This window comes from Staurois parvus, unplaced genomic scaffold, assembly GCF_062004578.1.
Source record: "Staurois parvus isolate SC_StPar_1 unplaced genomic scaffold, SC_StPar_1.0 ptg000183l, whole genome shotgun sequence".
NCBI lineage: Eukaryota > Metazoa > Chordata > Amphibia > Anura > Ranidae > Staurois > Staurois parvus.
Genome location: NW_028317979.1, coordinates 1,297,435 through 1,321,488, shown reverse-complemented (window position 1 = coordinate 1,321,488; position 24,054 = coordinate 1,297,435). Strand labels below are relative to the sequence as shown.

General features: G+C 39.6%; 1 protein-coding gene across 2 annotated transcripts in view; it reads right to left on the bottom strand.

Annotated features, from left to right (window-relative positions):
- The window catches only part of TLCD4 (TLC domain containing 4), a 111,406-nt gene that overhangs the window by 17,602 nt on the left and 69,750 nt on the right, over positions 1–24,054 (bottom strand). For both annotated transcript variants that reach the window (XM_089677275.1, XM_089677276.1), the window contains exons 4-6: positions 20,765–20,823; positions 18,481–18,575; positions 150–223 (exon numbers count right to left, since the gene is read on the bottom strand). In XM_089677275.1, the coding sequence (XP_089533401.1) occupies positions 150–223; positions 18,481–18,575; positions 20,765–20,823 (228 nt within the window). The remainder of the gene's footprint in view (positions 1–149; positions 224–18,480; positions 18,576–20,764; positions 20,824–24,054) is intronic.

Genomic DNA, 24,054 nt, shown 5'->3' with positions numbered 1-24,054 from the left:
ACAGCAAAACTGCTGATTTACAGTTAGACCCTGCCCAGACAAATGTGTCAAACGTTTGGCAATCACAGCCCTAATTTGTATACAGTATGTACTTTTATCAAACCTGAAATAAGAACTATACAGATAACAATTATTTAGGTGTTACCTACCGTTGATTGACAAAAGGTGTGGAGAATTCAGCTAGGAGTCGGAAATTACCAAAATATGGCAACATTCCTTCACCCTGGAAAGTGAATTGATGGTTGTAAAAACAATTATTACAAACAAGAAACAGGATACCACAGAGTTGCTGGACAAATTCCTTTACCCTCAACAGAGGGAGAAATAGCATAGCAGTTCAGAGTTATAGCGACATAAGTAATTCCCTTTCATTTTAAAGGAGTTTTCCACTTTCTGCCAGGAGGTAATATAACCCGCCTTTGTGGAACAATTATGACCTGAAGGGGTCATAAACACATTTGCCACAAAGTAAACCTGTCATGTGAGAAATATGGGGACTTCTATTTCTGATCTGAAAGTATAGAATAGTATAGAAAAAAATCAGCAATGACAGCCGGGCAGCTAGAATTTTCAAAAGGAGAGGTGAGAACATAACAGGTTTTATACACATTGGCCTGTGCCTAGGGCAGTATTATTTGGAAGCAGCACACATTCAAGGACTATAAAAAATGAGGGTATTTTCCCATTGTCTGGCCACTACTGAGTAAATTCGAAAACTATGGTAGATGGAGTACAAACTGAGGCAGTTAAGAGGAGTCAAATATTTATGCATCTCAGGCAAAATGCAGTTGTCACCCATATCTTTTGTTGGATAGTTTGTACTGTTCAAAAATAGATGTACATAAAGTAGATACAAGCTACATCCAACACTGTATTATTGTTATGGCTTTTTTGCAGTTATAAACACTTGGAAAAAGGAATGGATATCTACAAACTGATCCCATTCCTTATATGTACCAGTATTTGACAGTAGGATGTGTCAATACAACACTGGCAGGAGTAATACCATGTGCATCCCTGCTGTTCAGCAGGTTTCAATGTCTTAAGAAACTCCCAAGTTGCTGAAGGACTCAAAGCTTCTGGGATATTCTCTGGCACAATGTAGATTCGGTCTCAGAAAAGCCAAAATTATTTTAGCAGGTTTTGTCATACACCTGCAAGGTCAAGGTTGATAGAACATTTGGAGCTGCTTATCAGCATACTGAATCAGCTAGTCATAATCACTCTGCCAATGGAAGGGTTTTCTATCTCATAAACAGTGCCTTGAAAAAGTATTTATACCCCTTGAAATTTTTCAAATTTTGTCATGTTACAACCAAAAAGTAAATGTATTTTATTGAGATTTTATGTGATAGACCAACAATAAGTGGCACATAATTGTGAAGTGGAACGAAAACAATAAAGGTTTTCAAAACTTTTTGCAAATAAATATTTTAAAAGTTTGGCATGCATTTGTAGTCAGCCCCCTTTACTCTAATACCTCTAACTAAAATCTAGTGGAACCAACTGTCTTCAGAAATCACCTAATTAGCAAATAGAGTCCACCTGTACGTAATTTAATCTCAGTATAAACACAGCTTTTCTGTGAAGCTCTCAGAGGTTTGTTAGAGAACATTAGTGAACAAACAGCATCATGAAGGTCAAGGAACACACCAAACAGGTCAAGGATAAAGTTGTGGATAAGTTTAAAGCAGAGTTAGGTTATACAAAAATATCCCAAGCTTTGAACATATCACAGAGCACTGTTCAATTTATCATCTAAAAATGGAGAGTATGGCACAACTGTAAACTTACCAAGACATGGCCATCCACCTACACTGACAGGCTGGGCAAGGAGAGCATTAATAAAAGAAGCAGCCAAGAGGACCATGGTAACTCTGGAGGAGCTGCAGAGATCCACAGCTCAGGTGGGAGAATCGGTCCACAGGACAATTATTAGTCATGCACTCCACAAATCTGGCCTTTATAGAAGAGTGGCAAGAAGAAAGCCATTGTTGAAATAAAGCATTAAGAAGTCCCCTTTTGCAGTTTGCAAGAAGCCATGTGAGGGACACAGCAAACATGTGGAAGAAGGTGCTCTGGTCAGATGAGACCAAAATTGAACTTTCTGGCCTAAAAGCAAAACGTTATGTGTGGTGGAAAACTAATACTGCTCATCACCCTGAACACACCATCCCCACTGTGAAACATGGTGGTGTCAGCATCATGTTGTGGGGATGCTTTTCTTCAGCAGGGACAGGGAAGCTGGTCAGAGTTGTTGGAAAGATGGATGGAATTTAACAACTTTTCTTCTAAGATTGCCCTGTATTTGAGTCTGCAAAAGACTGGAGACTGGGGTCGAGGTTCACCTTCCAGCAGGACAGCGAACCTAAACATAGAGCCAGAGCTAAAATGGAATGGTTCAGATCAAAGCATATTCATGTTTTAGAATGGCCCACTCAAAGTCCAGACCTAAATCCAATGGAGAATCTGTAGGAAGACTTGAAAATTGCTGTTCACAGATGCTCTCCATCCAATCGGACAGAGCTTATACTATTTTGCAAAGAAAAATGTCACTGTCTAGATGTGCAAAGCTGGTAGACACATATCCAAAAAGACTTGCAGCTGTAATTGCAGCGAAAGGTGGTTCTACAAAGTTTTGACTCAGGGCTGAACACAAATGCACGCCACACTTTTCAGATATTTATTTGAAAAACATTTTGAAAACCAATATAATACATTTACATTTTTGGTTGTAACATGACAAAATGTGGAAAAAATCAAGGGGTATGAATACTTTTTCAAGGCACTGTAAGACTGTGGAAATCTCATTTACTATGTCATAGAAAACATGTTCACACAGTCAGCTTGTAAGGAATGGTAAGCATCTGAAAATATGGAAAGAATAAACTGGTTTCAAGAAAGATTCAAGAAAAATGCCCACATGAAAAAAATACTAAAACGTTAATTATATGAACAAGTCCTTACAGGTGCCACTTCTGACCAACATATATTAGGTATTCTGTTCCAAAAAGCCTTTATAGTAATTTTTATGCCCAAAGGTAAATGGTTGCTTGTCTACAATTCCCAACTGGCACCAACTGAAATGGAATCATATTGTTGTTAGAGTTAATGCTATTGGCCAACACGATCAGTAAAAAGGCATGTAGCTGCATGAGGGAAGATTAGTAAAAACAATTTTATTGTTTTTTCTCACAAGATCAAATTTTCAAATTAAGTCTAAGAGGGCTAAGTTACATCTTATTCGCCATCGGGTGACACATGCTCAATGATGCTGATTACCAAATAAATATTCATTTTAATCATTCAACTACTTAAGTAACAATAGGTTGATCAAGGTACCTAAATTTATTTCAGTTTGTCCAGCACACGGTTATATCCTTTTGCGTAAACCAAATTTATTATACTTCAGAAGGAGTTTATTTTTCATTATGGGGATGTACCATTTACATCCAAGTTTGAACTCCTGCTTTAGATCTACTTGCTTAGCAATAAAACTGGGTTCCTCACCTATTCTTCCTCCAACGTATCTGTTAAGTTACAGACAAAAGCCTTCCATTTGCAGGTAAAGATTCAAACAATATTTACGGTATCCCACCATTCATGGTGTAAGAACAATAGTTCTTTACTCCATAAGAAACTTGAAGACCATGGAGGGGGGGCAATACCAACTGCTTTTTTGCAAAGAGGAGTCTCATGCAGGAGTTCACAAGTGGATTAAAATGAGAAATCCCTTCTATTATAAGCAGATAATAAAGAAGACAGATTTCCAGTACTATACAAGATTCATTTCTATATAGGCCTACAGATGAACTGGAGTTATGCGTGTAAAGCAGTGAACAGAATTCAGCCCATACACGACAAACACATAGAAAGTACCCGTGTGTATTAGCTATAACAAGACTGACCAAATCATGTCCTCAACAACTAAATGCAGGTTAAGAATTTTGGAACCAATTTACACAGTGATCTAAACCTTGTTTAAAAAGACGTTGTCTTACATAATAATTTGAATAATCAGACACATTCTTATAAAAATCTCCACTTGCTTCCACTTGCTCTGAATTTGATTTTTGAGACAGGGAGTCAGAGGTCACCTAAAGTCCGACAACTTTTGCCCTGGCAACCTCAGAAACTTATTAACAACTTGTGATCACACACAATAGTATTATATATTATCTGGTATTTAGGAGAAGAATTAACAGGGATTTCTCAACGGATGCATGCTCAGAAGTTTGGAAATTGTACCCGCTGTTGGGCAGTCAAGAGGGCAGCAGATGTCTGACCTCTCACCTGTAAATTAAGAAAAAAGTCAGATACAGGCAAAGTAAAGAAGACTTAACAGGGCAGATATAAATATACAGGCTTGAAGGATTTACATATAACAGTTGTATAAAAACCTGTATATTTATAATAGCCTAAAGCAGAGCTCCACCCAAAGGGATTGGTCCCCCACTCCTTGTTGAGGAATGGCATCTTGGGGGGGGGGGTTTGAGAGTGGATACCCAAAATTTACAGGTACCCACTCCTGCTTCTGCTGCGAATGCCTAGGCGATTGGAAGCGGAAGTTGTCTTCCCCCTCTCTTCCAGTAGTCTTCTGGGACATGTGACAGGTCCCAGAAGACTACGGAGTCATTCAGAAAGCGTAACAATACTCATGCATGCGCAGTGGGCATCCAGCTGTGAAGCTGTGAAGCCCACACTGCAGATGCCAGTGCCAGGAGCACAGGTGAAACTGGCTGCAGGCAGGACACTGCGGGCTTGAGATACAGGTAAGTGGCTATTTTTTAAAAGTCATCAGCTACAGTTTTTGTAGCTGCTGCCTTTTATTTTTTTACAGTTTGACTGAAATCCTGCATTGAGAGACAGTGTACAATTCTTTTTTTTAATGACAAAGGCTAGACAAATATTGTATTCTAGTTCCAGGAAGACATTGGTGGGTTAAATGATCCAGTGACTATTTTTTTTTTCGAAGGGCTCTTCGAATCATATCATAAATATCATACCCTTGTTTGTCTTTTTGCTGAGCCTTCATTTGTAAAATTACAAAATAAAGTGCCATGCTCCTCAATTTTTACATAATTTTTACATGATATCAATAGACTAAGAACATAATGCAGAATAACAAAAGTAACATAAAAAATTAGCAGGATATCCTGCTGTCCAAGTCTTCAAGGCAGATAAGAAAGTTATTCACTAAAACCAATAGGTTATTCACTTTGGCTGCTTTGAGTTTATTTTAATTAATTATAACTCAGTGAAAAAACTAAATCTGTATGATCGTGGCCCTTGAGCAGAAAGTTTGGGAGCAATATCCTTTAGACTATTACTCACTGCAGTTCACATGCAGCTATACAGATCTCTGATAATGTTTACAGCAAAAAAAACAGAGCAGCAGTTTTACAAAAGCCTTCGTTATTCTGGAAATACGTCCCAATAGTATCTGTATATTAGCATTATTACTACTTTTCAAAATAAAAAAAGTCAATTAGCCAAATCAAACGCAAGAGAAGTTTACAAAATTCAGCACCTGCATCAGTGTCAAGAGAGGGCCTATACTGAGGTGTAACTAAGCAATGCTTCTGTTCACTGCTAGATAATATCATAAAACAATATTAGATAATTACACATCACTTTTACTTCTGCTGCTTAATAGCCATATATTGTCACATGACTGTAAAGAGAAATATTATAACTTCAATTTTAAAATGTCAAAGGGGAAAAAGTAACCATAATATCTACTGTAAAAAAATGTAAGAATCTAAATAAGGTTTAATATCCTGTTAAAGAAATTAACCCTTTTTTGTTTATTAAAAGTAAACCTTTTGTGAAATAAAGTACCTGAATTGCACCTCCCCGCTCATCTAATCAGTTTTTCTATTCAGTAACCTGGTGGCCTGAATCCCTGTATCTGGTTTTGGGTATGTAAGTATCAACCCAGTATTCATGGTACTAACCCTTAAAATTGTCCAGTAACGCTGCCCATCACAGCAATGGTTCAATAGTGAGGCTTAGAAGGCAGGAATGGCTGGGTGTGGACTCTCAGTTGTTGATGCCGGGTTGATATTTGCATACTGGGATTTAGACTGTATTTGGTGCTACCTATGAAAGATATCGCAACTTGATGGGATGATCCCTGTATCTGATGCCAACAGCAGTTTTGGTACTTTTTTCTCTTCCGGTTTCCTTTAATAACTGTGTAAAGAGCAATAGTGTGCAGTGACCCAGGACAAGCAATCAGAAATGACCTTTCTGCAGCTGTCAGTGTGTGGACTATTGAAAATTATTTCTGAGAGGCTGAAAAGGGATATTGCAACCCATTGCTCATATGTTCCTGTTTAAGAACCTCAATTTGTTCAATGTCAGAGACCACTGGCACAGCCTACTCAATGGTTTCACAACAGTATGCAAAATGACAAACACAACCTACTCACCTAAGATACTGCGAAAAAACAAAAAAATGTGAATAATAAACACCAGGAAAAAGGGAGCAAAGAATGATAAAAATGAAGAAATGACAGATAAACAGAACAGATGATCTGGCCCAGACAGATCACCAGGAAGCATTGAACATGAACTATATTACCTACAGCAAGCAGTCCGAGTCTGCATTTCCCTTCACTATAATGTACTAAGAGAATGAAAGGGCAAGTTTAAGTGGATTTTTATGAGCAATAAACAGTCCTTATTTTATGCACATTCATAGATGAGGCCTGCTATGATTTATGTGTAAAAAGTAGAGGAAAGTGAAGGTTGATGTGTTTCTACTGCGCCCGTGTGCTTGCTTTTATTTTCCAACCTCTACTGTTACCATGAAAGCTCATTGGTTGCTGTTGGCCACTCCTTCACTTACCTGTCCATCAATCTTTTAACGTTAACCCCAATTTATTTTACAGAACACGAAAGATGTGTATGATAAACACAAAATGGAGATGAAGATATTGTCAGCATCCCTTGCTCTACACTATAGATCCCCGGCTGTTTCTGATTTGAAACCCTAACAGTGCTTACCAAGGTGGTACTGTGATGAGAATGCAGTGTGGCTGTTATCTATCAGGAATCAAGTGACCTCTTTCTTCTAAGAGGCTACACTAGCAAGAAATACTTACAGCTTTATCAGCGCACACAAACCTAAAAGGCAAGAGGTGACTTCAACGCAACATATACGAACAGTCTTTATACCAGTACTCTTACATACTGGAAAATCCATATTCTCAAGCACTGGGACAGCTTGGCTTATACTATTAGTAGTACACATAGACAAGTCAGTAACTGGCTTAATAAATGTTTGTGGAAGCTGAGAACATGAAACAGAATGATTAATACCCATCTGTTATTTTTAGTATTGAGAACAGAGAGTGAGGACATTAGTTTGGTTAACACAATACCATGCATTCAGATCACCATCTAATGTGATAGATTATGCTCTGACAATACATGTGATGTGCCTTCAAAAAATTGCCATTCCCCTATAGTAATACAAAGCTTTGAGAGGTTTCTACATATATTTGTTTATGGAGTAACCTCTCACATTTTCTTAATTTACTATCTGTTTCCCATTGGGAATCATTTCTATTATTTCCTCTCTGGGAGACACACAAGTAAGAGAATATCTCCCTTATGTAAAGGAAATCAGTCCCTATGGCTGATACATGAGAAGAAAATCATACGAAAATTTCTGTATGAGGAACAATCGGCTGACTTTCGACAACTGATTCCAACTTTTGGTTGACAAAAACCGAGGGTGCAAGATGAACATTTTTTATTGTAACGTGAACACGACATGTGTACAGTAATCGTACGGAAATAATCAAATAGAAAAAGCGTGCATGATCAGAAGCCTAGAACAACCCTACACTTCCTCCTCTACTACGTTAGTACATAGCTACGTTTGCCTTTGTCAGACGAGAATTTTCTTACAAGTCAATACCATTCCGACTACATCATGATACGCACTTTTGGGGACAAGCAGATAATCGGTGTGTACTAGGCTTTAGACAGTTGTCATCAGAACAACCATTCTTATTGAAAGATTTCCCTTCAGAATCATAAACTGATAGTTTTGTTCCAATGAAAAATTTTGGATTTGCCCCCACTTTTAGTCCTGTTGACAGCAATCATCAGGTGAAGCAAATACATCAGGTGAAGTAAATACTGTAAATCTCCCCAGCGATAAGGACACAACAGAAAAAATCCTGATTCTATCTAAAATGGAAAAAAACATATTCTGGCTTTAGATTTACTTTAAACGTTGTAGTTTCCTCCTACAATCTCAAGTTACTACTACTGAGATAGAAGTATATTTTATTTTACTTGCTCACCGTCACAGGTTATTTAAACTCCATTACTAACAGTTTATAGTTCTAAAAAAAATTAAAACCCTCTATTAGATAAGAGTTGATTGAACAGAGTGAACAGCAGCAGGACCGCCATGCCTTTAATGCTTATATCAGTGGTCAGGTGGGACTCCAAACAATAACATCCAGAGGCTCATATAAAGAACATTACATTTTATATTTACTCTTCAATACCATACTTCCTCAGCAAGTACATGCCTGCCTTCAGGTTCCTTTCTTGGGAAGTCCCAAGAGTTGCAGGAGTTCCTGGGCTAACTGGAAATTTCCAAGGCAACAGACATAAGTGAATGGTCAGATGAGCATTAACACGCCGACAGTCTCCCATTGCCTTTCCACTAGAGAATATACCTTGGTATGCTGGAGCATGTGACTCACTCCCCTAATTCATATTTGATAAGAATGGTGCTGGGTGATTGACACAGCTTTTACACATGGTAGCAAGGAGATAATCCTCAGCTCTGTGTAAGCTCCACATAGAATAATTTGGAACTTATACAGGTATTCCTTTTCTTGCACTGACAGCTAAATGAAGCAGTGGAGGAGTGAAAGGTAGGCAAGTATCTGCAGGAAACCATAATTAAGGTGACCCTGTTGCATTGGCCTGCATGGAAAAAACACAGGTTCAATTTATATTAATTATATTTATTGTAATCTATAGCAAGTGCCTGCTGTAGGAGGTGAAATTGATCTGTCTATGTCTGGAAAGTTTCCTAACACAGGAACAACGTGTACAGCTTCATAACAAATAATGTCTTCACTCCCTCTGAACACCTGCGCGCTGTGTTATTTATCATGATTCCCAATACCATGTGTGTATCACATTGATTCTGGAAAGTCCCACTGTAAAAAAGTTGCTTCCAGAGTTAGCTTTCCAACAGGCTCCTTATCAAAGTCTTTTCTGTGCAACATATATATTTCTAGAGGACTACAGTTGTAAACTGCAATAATTATGTTTAGAAGACAGTTTGGTAACGATTCATAAAATGTATTTCTGATATGGTCTGCAAGATTCTTTGAACTTAAGGCTGAACTCCAGGCAAAAAGCTAAACACTGAAATAAAATACATACACTGACCAGCCATTTTATTAGGTACACCTGTTCAATTGCTTGGTAACATAAATTGCTAATCAGTCAATCACATGGCAGCAACTCAATGAATTTAGGCATCTAGATGTGTTGAAGTCGACTTGCTGAAGTTCCAACCAAGCATCAGAATGGGGAAGAGAGGGAATTTAAGTGACTTTGAACATGGCATGGTTGTTGGTGCTAGACAGGCTTGTGTTTGTATTTCAAAAACTGCTGATATACTGGGATTTTCACACACAACCATCTCTAGGGTTTACAGAGAATGGTCAGAAAAAAGAAAATATCTAGTGAGCAGCAGGTGTGTGGAGAAAAATGCTTTATTGATGTCAGAGGTCAGAGAAGAGTGGGCAGACTGCTTCGAGATGATAGAAAGGCAACAGTAACTCATGTCAATATGGACCAAAATCTCTGAGGAATGTTTCCAAAACCTTGTTGAATCTGTGCCACAAAGAATTAAGGCAGTTCTGAAGCCAAAAGGGGGTCCAACTTGGTACTAGCAAGGTGTACCTAATAAAGCGGCTGGTGAGTGTACATAAGATCTGCTTTACCTATCAAAGGATTATTTTTTATCAGAATCTGTTCTAGAGATACACAGCTCTGCCAAATAGCAGAGCCAGACAAGAGATCCCTGACTTTCTGCTACTGCAGTAGTAAATACTAAGGCAGGCCATACATAATTCTCTCTTTTTTTTTTTCATTCAGCCAGTGGGTTGAAAGCAAAAAAAAAATGAACAAATTCCCTCATCGACAGCTATAGCTGTTCAGGAAAAACCTGACAGGCTGCCTGTTACACAATTGATCTATAGATCAACTTGCGTACAACAAATCAGCCCATACATGGATTGAAATTTAACCGGTATCTGCTGAACCGGACAATTTTTGATCCATGTAAGACAGACTTAACTACAAATATCCTTAAAAATGCTGCCTTTCCCCAACTCCATGCCTTCAGTATTTCCTGTATACAATATCTGTGTAAATACATATTTTTAATCTGGTCACATGATCCAGCAGCTGCAGTTCCGCTGTTTAAGGGAGTGCTCAACAATGGCTATAAATTTGTAAAGTCAGCCGCCAGTTCCCATTGCCCCTCCGTTGTCAGTTCTTCCTCCAGAGCTTCTTGATCATGTGATCAGGCCAGAAATATTTTTTAAAAAGTATATACACTGATCTTTTTTTTTTAAACAGGCTATGCAGCACAGGTAGAAGGAGGGGAGAGGCAGCATCTTTAAGAAATAATTGTTTTAGTCTTGTTTTCTACTTTAAATTGTAAATTAATCCAGACTTCTCTTATTCCCTGAATCCTATTCTTTTGTTCTATCTCTTCAATAAGTACAAAAATACCTGTTAATCCTGAGAGAAACCTTGTGAGCTGATAACTTCATAACTGTTATAAGTTAGCATCGTATCGCCCCCCCTTACTGTATCCTGTGCCTCACAATTGACCCAAACAGATAAAGGGTGCAGGCCAGAGATTAACTGTTGAGATTCACAGAAACAAGCTCCCCAGGTTTGGCGTACTCAGGAAGAAATCTATAGGTATATACAGGCCCCTTAAGCAGGGGTGTGTTCTGCAGTGGGCCTGTGTGCAAGATCATAGGTTGGGCCCCATTCCTCAAGAAAAGAAAAACTAAAGCTTCATTGACACTGGCCTTTGTAAAGCTGTGTCAAGATCCATAAATCTCAAGGATCTGGAAAAGGCATAACTCTGGGCTATGAACATACACAGTAAAAGACTGGAAGCACTCTCTCCACTAACCCTGGCCTGTGATCATCTGCTCTCCATGTGTGGCCCAGTGACAGCCAGGGCATATCTCTATCCTAGTACATCTTTTCTGCCTAGCCATGCTCTCAAGGCCCCCCTCTGAGCCACCTGCACCAACAGCCCCCAAATATGTCAAGTGCCTTATCACTTGGCTAGTGTTCCTTGTCTTCTTCCCCTCACCTCAGATGGTATCAGAGATTTAAGCAGTCAACAGTAATGGCCACCTGCCATGTCTGGAGCTGACATCACTCAACAACAATGTTCGCGATATGGAAAGGAGGTGTCTGCTTTGAGCTGCAGCCACAAGTGACAGGCGAGGCTGCAGTTCAAAAGATGACCTTGTATTCATATTTTTTTCATTTTATGTATTTTTAATTTTATTTTATCCCAATGGCACATTTACTTTAACCTGAGAGGCATGCTGTGTTTTACATCAACACATCTACATAACATGACGCTGCAGGCAAGGTAATATATAAAAAGCCCATAAGCCCAGATGTAATACAACTATTACACATTAGATGAGGGGAGGGGGGATCATTAATGGGGAATATAACTGTAAACTCTTATTTAACAAGCACACAGCAACAGACAATGTACTGAAACACACAGCAGCTAATCTTTTATTGCTCGGACTGTTATATACCGATCAAGGTCAAATATGATTGTTTGCTGTGGGTCACTTTACATCACTCCCACTGCTCTGTATGAGTAAATAAGTCTGTTGATCATGCTAAAGAGGTTATTGATTGAAATGAATGCTATTTGTTTCATTTTAGTTGATAATTTTGTAGTTTATTCTGTGCATTCATCTAGATTAGAGAATGTTCAGATATTATAATTAATAAAAGTCATGCAAAGATATAAAAGGTAAAGAAAAGTCATGTAATTTATCCAGCTTTGGAACATCTTCAAGGAGTTATTTCATTAGTTACACGATTGTACAACTAGAGCTGACACTACAACTTCACTGAAGGTTTCTAAAACTAGGTAAGACCAATTTTTACATCTGACAGTACTTACAATAAATCCAGGGGAAATCGAGTAATCAAATGAAAAGTGCTGTAGCAAAGAGCTTACAGAACACCTGCCTTTGTAAGGAACCCCTAATACTACTTGCAGTGCATTATTGGTTTAGAGCCCATAGGGCACACTTTTGAACAAATGTAGATGACTAGGTTTTTAGTGATGTCTGTCTCCTAGTTGGGGGACCTCTCTTGTCCTACACTCATCAAAAACACAGGAAGTGGGGAGATTTTCTCATATTATTTGTTCTGACACCCATCAAATAGAAAGTGAGGCCCAACACTGGGACAAAGAGAGCAATACAAAGTGTACAGAGGTTCTAGGCCAGGGGAGTTCAACCTGTGACCTATGGAGCCCTCTGATGTGGCCAGGGACATCATGCTCTGGGATAGCTGGTCAGCAAGCCCAGATTGTGGGTTGCCAACCCACCATCCCAGATCATCTGAGTGCATGGATCTGGCGCAAGCAGCCTCGGAGGGAGCAGGAGCTTCATAAGCTTCCTTTGTAGCGCTGGCTCCTGTCCCAGGTGGGGTGATACCAGGTGCACTTTGCCTAGGACCTTTCTAGCAGCCTAGTGATGGAAGAGAAAAAGGTTAGTTAAATAAACATCACATAGTTTTGCAAAGGCCTATTAGCACTTTTAAAAAAGGGTTAATAGGCTGCTTTCACACTGATCCACGGGTGCAGCTCAGTGCACCTGTGGCTTTCCTAAGCCATAGACTTCTATTATATCCTGTGGGTTTGGTGCGCTTTCTGATAGCAGACCAAAACTCCTGAATGCAGGTAAGTGTTTAGGTATAAGAGGTTAAAGCTAGAATTAGCTTCAGGATTAAAGTTAAGGGGAATAATTGGATTAAGTGTTAGGGTAAAGGTTAAATTACTGGTCCAAGTATTATTGAAGGAGGTTAAAATAAAAAGGTAATATTAGGACTTGGTCTAAGTTTAAAGGACAAGGGTTCACACCACTGCAATTTGGTGTTTTTTCCTTTTTTTTATGTGTTAAGTGTTGAGAAGTTTAATGTTCAGGTCAGCTAACAGATAAAGTTAAAAGCAAGGGCATGTTGAGTTTTTTTTTTCTTAATGCGTTCGGTCCTGAGAAGCCGTGCAAAACTCAACTGCAGTGAGTGTACCACAATGCAAATTTGTCATTTTTGTAAACAAGAAATGTTCTCAATACTAAGGCTTTTCAACTGAACTTCATATGCATTACAGCGCATCTGGTATGAAAACACTTTCCAAGCCCAATTGTAGCTCCAAAAGAAAAGCTGGTGACATTTTATATTACTTTGAAGGATAGTTAGCTGATGATCTAATCTTGTCAGGCAAATTAGATGCTCATATTAAATTGTCATTACATATGCTATTTTTAAACACTGTTCTTTAGTTTATAATCTTTGATTTTAAAGCTTGATGTTATCTAACAGTTGGCCAACATTTGCACAACCAAGACAAAAATTGCAGAGGATATTCTACTTAAATTAGCTGGGACACTCTCTTTCACTATGCCCTTGATCATTCAGGTATTAAATCTCAGTATTTCAGGCTCAAATATACTATGTTTTATACTTTGTTTTGCATCAGCCTTTTATGCTTATTTTCTGGGGTTTACGGTTATTGTTTATAACTTAGGCTCCTTATTTTATAATAGGTTCAATTTGTCATTGAATGTGATGGATGTTACTCCCCTCATACTCTGCTCCTGTGTTTCCTTGCCGCGCATGGTTGATGTTTTTCCGTAATTGCCATCTTAGCCTTCCTTCTCTGCACTTTCACATTCTGAGATCCCCACCAGTTCATAATGTATTATCTCCACTCCAGGATATCTTTGTTGTAAGTAAGACGTGTATTTTAATGTATATGTGATCTACTTTTGTGTAATTGTTTTATAAGAATATATACTATGATCATTGTCTGTTTCTTAACAGGTACACCCCTTGAATCCCTGAAGAAGCTAATCTTGTGAAATGCATTGGGATTAAGCACATTCCTTCTTGTTCCTCTTAGTCAATACCTGCAACATTGTAATCCATGTTTGTTATCTATATTGGATATATTTTGACATCAAGGGAAGGTGAATGCGGTTGCCAAAATGGTTACTTATGCCATCTAACAGATGGTTTTAGGGGGAACATACCCAGAGTCTATATATATATATATACATACACACACACACACACACACACACACACACACACGATGTTGCCAAAAGTATTGGGACACCCCTCCAACTCATTGGATTCAGTTGTTCCAATCACCTCCATGGCCACAGGTGTATTAAATCAAGCACCTAGGCATGCAGACTGCTTCTACAAACATTTATGAAAGAATGGGTCACTCTCAGGAACGCAATGACTTCAAGCATGGTACTGTGATAGGTTGCCACCTGTGCAATAAGTCCATCCGTGAAATTACCTTGCTACTAAATATTCCACGGTCAACTGTTAGTAGTATTATAACAAAGTGGAAGCAACTGGGAACAACAGCAACTCAGCCATGAGGTGGTAGGCTACGTACAATGATAGAGCGGGGTCAGCGCATGCTGAAGCGCACAGTGTGCAGAAGTCGCTAACTGTCTGCAGAGTCAATAGCTAAAGACCTCCAAATTTCATATGGCCTTGAGATTAGCACAACTACAGTATGTAGAGAGCTTCATGGAATGGATTTCTATGGCCAAACAGCTGCATCCAAAAGCACACTGTAAAGTGGACTCTAGAGCAGTGGAGACGAGTTCTCTAGTGTGACGAATCACGCTTCTCTGTCTGGCAATCCGATGTACGTGTCTGGGTTTGGAAGTTGCTAGGAGAACGATACTTGCCTGACTGAATTGTACCAAGTATAAAGTTTGGTGGAGAGGGGATTAAGGTGTGGGGTTGTTTTTCAGGGTTTGGGCTTGGCCCTTTAGTTCCAGTGAAGGAACTAAGAGTGACTGAAGAGTGAACTCTTAAGGCTTCAGCATACCAAAACATTTTTTACAATTTCATGCTCCCGACTTTGTGGGAACAGTTTGGGGATGGCCCCTTCTTTTTCCAACATGACTGCACACGAGTGCACAAAGCAAGGTCCATGAAGACATGGATGAGCGAGTTTGGGGTGGAGGAACTTCACTGGCCTGCAGAGTCCTGACCTCAACCCGATAGAACACCTTTGGGATGAACTAGAGCAGAGACTGTGAGCCAGGCCTTCTCGTCCGACATCAGTGCCTGACCTCAAAAATGCGCTTCTGGAAGAGAGGTAAAACATTCCCATAGACACACGCCTAAACCTTGTGGACAGCCTTCCCAGAAAAGTTGACGTGTTATAGCTGCAAAAGGTGGGCCAACTCAATATTGAACCCTACGGACTAAGACTGGGATGCCATTATAGTTGATGTGTGTGTAAAGGCAGGCATCCTAATACTTTTGGCAATATAGTGTGTGTATATATATATATATATATATATATATATATATATATATATATATATATATATATAAATAATGTAAAAAAAACTTCTGTTTTTATAAGTTTGTGTTGTTGTTTATCCTGAGAGTGAAGTTGTTAGCACCTTAAAAACCCCATTTACTCCTCTTTTTTGTTCTACAATTAGCTAGGACACAGTGTGCTAGGAATAGAAGATATGCATAATGAGTCTTTCAAACGTGGCAGGGGTTGCAGGACTGGGACCGTCATAGTTTTACTGACCAGGGAACAACTATATACTGTACTTAGAAAGTTTTGTATGGAAGGTCTTTAGCACTCATTTAAGCTACATGCAGTTTCACAGATGGGACAAAAATGGACATAAAGACGAAGCCCTTCTTTTCAAATAAACAAAACAGAGCACAAAGTATATAATGACCTATTGCTGAATCATCTGATGGAAGAGCTGTTAATGCCTACATCAACCAATCCAGTTCTGCTTTTTAGGTTTTAAAAGCAATATGTGGGAATGGAAGTGAACACGTCACTGGCTGTTGCAAGTAACAAAAACTGTATCTTTTGACTGTTTATTTTCACCTTGTGGGGGTTATCATTGATGGGTAGTGGCTTAGAGAAATGGGAATAGCCTGGTCCACAATGGATAATTACGTATGGAGTTTGGTTGGTGTGGTGAAACAACAAACAGTATGGTTATGGCATTAATGTAAGTACACAAGGAGATGGCTACTGTCAGTGGTGCCTGCTTGAGAAATTCACAAAACTATTTCATTTAGAATCCTCTTAGGAAACATCATCATTTTTTGGAATAATGTTTTTACAAATTTTTTTTTTCAAATAAAAAACTGAAAAAAGAAGATATTTTAGGTTTTGCTAACACAGCAAATACATAGCTATACAGTCTAAGCACATGCGGGCCCAGCATGATTTATAATACATTCTACTTCTACTAGTTCATGCATCTATCACCTAATTATGTATATTTATTGTTCAGGCAAAAAAAGGCATGCATTGGAAATTCCACTCTGTTCCCAATACACTATTCTCATGCAGACAGAGAGGTATTAGTTCATGTCACATAGGACAGAAAGAAAAAGAAAAAAAAACAGCATTCCATGCAAACATTCTCAAATTCATTACTGCTGGAAAGGCAAGTAGGCATTCTCTAAAGCAGTAAAAGACTCAACTCAAGCCATGTTCATTCAAGGTTGGCCATAGATGAAATTGTCAGCATCTTTTGCTTTCTTAATGGCTCATATACATGACCACTGGCTACACAGTACACCTTAATCTTGTAGTTTTAGGTCTAAACTGAGTAAGGCAATGACTAAAGCCTGCAAGGGCTGAAAAGCATCAGCACTTTTCTTTATTTTGGTTTCCATTTTAATCATGATGGATTTTTAATAAAGAAGATTTTATGAGCACTCTACACTGTGTTGCTGACCTTTTCATATTTGATGTGTGGTCTGACAGCTTGCGTGGCAGTGGTCTGGGCACAGCTGTGGATCTCTCATTCTTATTATAAGTTTGAATCGTTTCAGGATCACACACTTGTATTATGGTCTTCTAAGCTGAATTCCTGTTGAAAACACATCCCAAAGTGCCAATATCAGGCAGGCACTGCTGAGACAAGTAGTTTCTAGCGCTCAGCACACATCTTACAATGGATGTCGGAAAGTCCTTATCTAGGTATGTGGATTTTTATGGCACTGCAGCACCAGTTATTGACTTGTCCCCTTTTTATAAACACTGGGCCTCCATATTACTGAAGTATATAAAAAAAACAACCAGTATATAAAATCTGGCTTTACTAAGTGTTTTAAGCGCCACCATTCATTGTTATGGTGCTTAGCACACATGCATGTGTTTAGGGTCATGCAGCTCAACACACCATTTTATTCCCAGTACCCGAGGAGCAATCGGAACCATGAAGCCTGTGTGTATAGGGCCTTGGTAAAAATAATATTGAGGTGTAGATATCTTAATGAATACTGTAGGCAGAATAAAGCAGCCCATAGATGAGTCGGTTTGGTTTGATGTTGAAAAAAAAAAATTACTAAATTTCCCAATCCACACATTCACTGTGGATGGGGAATCCTCCCGCTGATTGAATTTTTCACAGCAGGGAGACTTCCCCATTGTAAGAATATACTAATCAGTGCTACCAGCTATAGTCAGCAGCACTAATCGAATGGAAAAAATCCTACAGAATGGTTGTACAGAAGTCAGTTGGTAGACTGCTGAACCGATCGATTTTCAATCCAAGTCTGGCTGGCTTTAGCCACTGCTATAAAACCAGTTTGATAAACACATATCTCTCATTAAAGCAAGCTGTCACTATTAACTCCCTAACATACAGAAATGTATAGGTATGCCTACCTTTTAGACTGGATTTCTGTTTGCGTTTTTAATAAAATCATACTTGCAGCTCAATATGATGCTGGATTGAAGTCAACTTGCCCGTCGCTATAAAACATTTTATTGAAGTAATTGCTGTGTACTGATGCATCTCACAATCGATGTTAGAAAGTCCTTGTCTATGCATGTGGACTTTTACGGAACTGTTGCACCACTTATTGACTTGTCCCCTTGGACACTGGGCCTTCATATTACTAGAGTGCATAAATGAAACAACCAGTTTATACAATCCGACTTTACTTAGTGTTTTAAGCTCTTGTTAATCTAATTAGGATTTAAAGTATTATAGGGTATTAAGACATGCTGATCTTACATTACATTAGAGCATTGTGTCTGAAAAGTTCATTCATGGCCAACCTCACCAACTTGTCCGCTTGTAAAACTGCAGTATAAGGACATATGGCACTCACCAGTACATAGTAGTAAGCATACAGAGCTGCCACATGATGCGTCACAAAATATTTATCACCGATCGCCTTCCAGTAGTATAAAATAAGCAACAAGTCTGCAAGAGTAAAACACACAAAAACTTATAAACAAAGTTTAAGGAATAAAGAAATAACAGATTAAACACTTTGAATACCAATCTTTTGTCTTTGTCGAGCCCTCTTGGATCCTGGGCCCAGGCTGAACATTAAAGCCAGTCTGTTGCTAAATGGAAATGTTTTTAAATAAGGCTAGACTGAAAAAAAAAAAAAAAATACTTATGCCAGCTGCACACTAGTCAAAAAAACGTTCAAACGCGTTTTTGAAACATGAACACACAGTGAGAGCAAACAATATTGGCAATCATGTAATGATCAATTTTCTAACAATAAATTGTTCAATGGGCATAAATAAATATGTTTTTATTTATCATTTAATTTACCATCCGTTTTGTCAGCAGTTTCCCAAACTTTTCATTCTGTTTTTTTGGCTCAAAAATGTCACTACTGATTTTCGATTTGTGCTCATTAACTGGACAAAAAAACAATCGAACTGTCAAAATGACAGGTTTTGGTCTGAGCATTTCAAAAACTGCTGATCTACTGGGATTTTCATGCACAACCATCTCTAGGGTATAGAGAATGGTCGGAAAAAGAGAAAATATCCAGTGAGTGGCAGTTGTGTGGACGAAAATGCCTTGTTGATGTCAGAGGTCAGAGGAGAATGGGCAGACTGCTTCGAGATGATAGAAAAGGCAACAGTAACTCATGTCTATATGGACCAAAATCTCTGAGGAATGTTTCCAACACCTTGCTGTCAGGTAAGAACAGGAAATTATTTGCACAGGCTCACCAAATTGGGACAATAGAAGATTGGAAAAACGTTGCCTGGTCTGATGAGTCTCGATTTTAGCTATGACAGTCAGATGGTAGGGTCAAAATTTGGTGTAAACAACATGAAAGCATGGATCCATCCTGCCTTGTATCAACGGTTCAGGCTGGTGGTGGTTGTGCAATGGTGTGGGGGATATTTTCTTGGCACACTTCGGGCCCCTTAGTATGAATTGAGCATCGATTAAATGCCACGACCTACCAGAGTATTGCTGCTACTTCCAGCAGGATAGTGTGCCATGTCACAAAGCTCAAATCATCTCACATTGGTTTCTTGAACATGACAATGAGTTCACTGTACTCCAGTGGCCTCCACAGTCACCAGATCTCAATAGAACACCTTTGGCATGCGGTGAAATGGGAGATTTGCATCATGGATGTGCAGCCGACAAATCTGCAGCAAGTGTGTAATGCTATCATGTCAATATGGACAAAAATCTGAGGAAGGTTTCCAGCACCTTGTTGAATATATGCAACAAAGAATTTAGGCAGTTTAGAAGGCAAAAGGGGATCCAACCCAGTACTAGCAAGGTGTACCTTATAAAGTGGTCGGTGAGTGTATATTCTTGAAGTTTAAGAACCATGTTTCTATTATGGGTTACATACTGGATATCTGCTGTCTAGACACTATGTAACAAATTACCATCTGTGACATGTTGCTGACCAGAGCAGCCACTGCCTCATCAATGTCTAACCACATGGCTGACAGGGGTTGTTCAGACTCTGTATGAGCATTCTGTTTTAAAATATTTTATTTAGCAAAGCTGACCATAGATAGAATCCTCCCTCCACTCAAACAAGGTGGATGGAAGGAATCTTCCCCCTGTTGGGACATTGTATTCGAACAGCTGAACCTGCCAATGGCAGCATACACTGATTGAATACAAGTTTCTCAACATGTGCCTTCTACAGAAGTCAATCAAATGATCAACTTCTGTTAAACAGGGTAAGCCATGCACTGATCAAAATTCGTCCGGTCCGTGCTGAACTAGCTACATTTTGAACAGTGTATGGCTAGAGTAAGAATACTGGATAATAAGGGTCTTCTACTTCATTTTATTATGTATTCACTTTATGTGTTATATAAACAGGGATCCCTTTGATCTTTACTATAAATGTTGATTAGTGCAATGGGTATTTGTTCTTTCTTTATGGTGTTCATTTCCACTCACTATTTAGTTTTATAGAGAATAAGCACAGAGTATTATTTTCTGAAAACTCACTGGAAATGTACTACTAACCCCTTTATGGGTGTTTTCCATTCCCCATAGAGAATAGTCTTTTCACCAACTGCACAGATTAAATATGCCCAGCTCAGGTTGTCTGGCGTTTTTTGACGCTGGTGAAAATAAACCCCCAAGCTGTAACATGTAGTTACCTGAGATGAGGTAGCCTGAGGTTATTGCAACATTCAGCTTGACCAAGTATGGATCTCCCCTGAAAAAATATAAAACCACACATAGATCATTTCAACATGTTCCAAAAAGAATATCTACATAGCTAGATGTTTGTGAAGTGAGAAAAGCAATTAATAAATATACCTACCCTTCCCCTTGCTTCCATACTGCACTGGGTGATGTCATCCTCTTAGTACTATCCCAGCAATGCTGAGTAGCCTGAACCTCACAGGATGATGCTTAAACACAGTGCAGACATGTGTTTTTGTGAGGATTGAGCTTTCCCCAAAATCTTTGCCAAAGGGTGGAGGATGTCATGCCCACTTAGGTGCTATGAATGGAAGCTGGAGGAAAGGTGGGTATATATATATATATATATATATATATATATATATATAAAAATTATGTATAGTGTTTATTAAATCTTTTTTGCAACTTTTTGGCATGGGGGAGAGAAACGCTCAACATGCGGGCCTTGGTCCAAATATGAAGGGTTCACAGAAACAAGCCCACCTCCTAAACTTATGTCAACTGTACTACACTTGAAACCCACACAACCAATACTTGAGAATCCACATGACACCTTTTCCCATTCTCAACACCACATGTCCACAATCACTTTCTGTAGACAACCCAACTTCCATCCTGAGGGCTAAGGAGTACTTTTGACACCATTACCCAGGACCTCAACAGACAGTTTCAGTTTGATATGGTGAATGTGTAGAGAAAGGGGGGGGGGGTATTCGTCCTTTTATATTGTATTCTGACATAGAAATAAACATCATGTCTTTTTTAATTGACACATACATTCTTATTACTACTTCCTGGGAACTCAGTGGGAGAGTCTGCCTGTTGATGTCAGATGGTCAGCTCCAGTGTAGCATGAGCAGAATCCTGCTGAACAAGGCTAGCACTGGAACTGAAAATTACAAATCTGGAATCATTCTGAATGCATGGTGCAAAAATCCCCATGGAAGTCCTATTTTGGCAGTTTCAGATAGATTAATGGCTGCACCTTAAAAAGATATTTTTTTATAAAAAAAATAAATTACAGAATACATTCTGTTGCAAATATACATTTTTTTGTTTTTCTTTTAACAAAAGTGGTGTTTTCCTTAAAGAAGAAGTAGAGCAAAAGCCTATTTGGCTGTACTTCTATGGATCACAAGAGTGCAGTTCGTTCTGCACTCCTGTGACCCGATTTCAGCCGACAGTGGGCTGGGGAAAGATCCCGGCACTTGGCTCAGCCTCTCAGCAAGCTGCTGAAAGCCTAAACCAGCTGCTCCCGCCACCTCCACAGCCCAGAGCTCCAGTGAGCGCTGGGGTGGGCAGAGCAGACTGCTCTCTTTGCAGAGCAGCAGGGAGATACTGCATCCAGCTAAGATAAGTATGGTTGAAAAAGAAAAAAAAAAACCCATACTTTTAAGTAGTTTCTACATTATTATTATTATTTATTTCAGGTGCTTATATAGCGCAGTCAATTTACGCAGCGCTTTACATATATATATTGTACATTCACATCAGTCCCTAACCCTCAAGGGGTGTACAATCTAAGGTCCCTAACTCACATTCATACATACACATACTAGGGCCAATTTGGAAAGGATCCAATTAACCAGCATGTCTTTGGAGTGTGGGAGGAAACCAGAGCACCCGGAGGAAACCCACGCAGGCACAGGGAGAACATGCAAACTCCAGGCAGGTGGTGCCGTGGCTGGGATTCGAACTAAGAACCCTAGTACTGCCAGGTGGAAGTGCTAACCATTTAGTCACTGTGCTGTCCTACATTTATGTCACTGGTCATTGCATGGGTCCAGACTTTTCCTATCTCAGTGTCTGGGACCATGGCACAGGACTTGTATAGCATCCTGCAGATAACTATACATGTTGCACATGAGTGCCAAAGTGAATGCCCAAGCAGGATCCAGGACCCAGAGCAACATTGCAGGCCATCACAACCACATAGGGTCTGAGTATAATTCCCAAGGTTTTACCCAGTCTACACTGCTCCGGATGCACTGCTTCTATTGTTGTAGTACAAGGCAGTAAAGAGGCTGATTGAAGAATTGATTTGTAGAATTTAAAGTAAATAGGAACTAGTTATGCAAAGAAGCTTCTCCATAAGGGAAATACAGGAAAATAACAAAAAATTGAGGTCTCATAGAAAAAGCTTTGTCTGTGTCCAATCACCTCAAGGTAGGAGCCTATAACCCAAAGCCTAATAATATCCAGTCTGTGCCCTGTACTGTATGAGTATGTATAATTTATTTTTTAAACCAACAACATGTTATACTTACCTGCTCTGAGCAACCTCCTCTTCTTGGATCCACTGGCAGAGCTTCTGGCTCTTCCTCTCTGTCCAGTGCCCCCATAGGAAGCTGCTTCCCATGGAGGTACTTGTGCTTGCTTTTTCCCACGTCCCCAATGCTGCGTCCATTGACACAGATAACGGGATTCAACCCCGTCTCCACCCCCCACTCCCTCATCATTGGCTTTTATTGACAGCAATGGAAGCCAATGGCTCCCGGAGTCCCAGCAAAGCTGTGAGACCTGGAACTGAGGGGAGAGAAGAGCTGCAGATGTGCACAGCGAGCGCTGGTTCGAATGAGGGCTCAGCTGGGTAAAAAGGGGGTGTAGAGGGATACCGATACAAGAAAATGCATTAAGGTGAAAAATAGTTAGGCTTTATAACCACTTTAACCGACTCCCACCCGCCATATAGTAATATGACGGACGCAAGGTGGTTCTCTCGTTCAGGGAGGACGTCATGACGTCCTTCCATTCTCACCGCGCATGCGCGGCTCCCGGAACGTGGCGATCGGCAGTGCACCAATCACCGATCCACGGAAAGAGCCGAAGATGTAAGCTCAGTCATGTGATCAGCTGTGTCCAATCACAGCTGATCACATGTAAACAGGGAAATGCCGGTTATCGGCATTTCTCTCCCCACGAGCTATCATGCTGACAGCTCGTGAGGAGAGGAGAACCGGTAATTGGCATTCCTCAGAGGGGACATGTACACAGATCATCAGAGCACTGATGATCAGTGTGCCTTGATGATCTGTGTAGCCCCAGCAGCGCCACCTGTCAGTGTCCATCAGTGCCAGCTCTCAGTGCTCATCCATGCCACCTGCCAGTGCCCATCAGTGCCATATTTCAGTGCCAATCAGTGCCACATCAATGCCACATATCAGTGCCCATCTGAGCTGCCTTTCAGTGTCACCCATCAGTACCAGTCAGTGCCACCTATCAATGCCAGTCAGTGCCACCT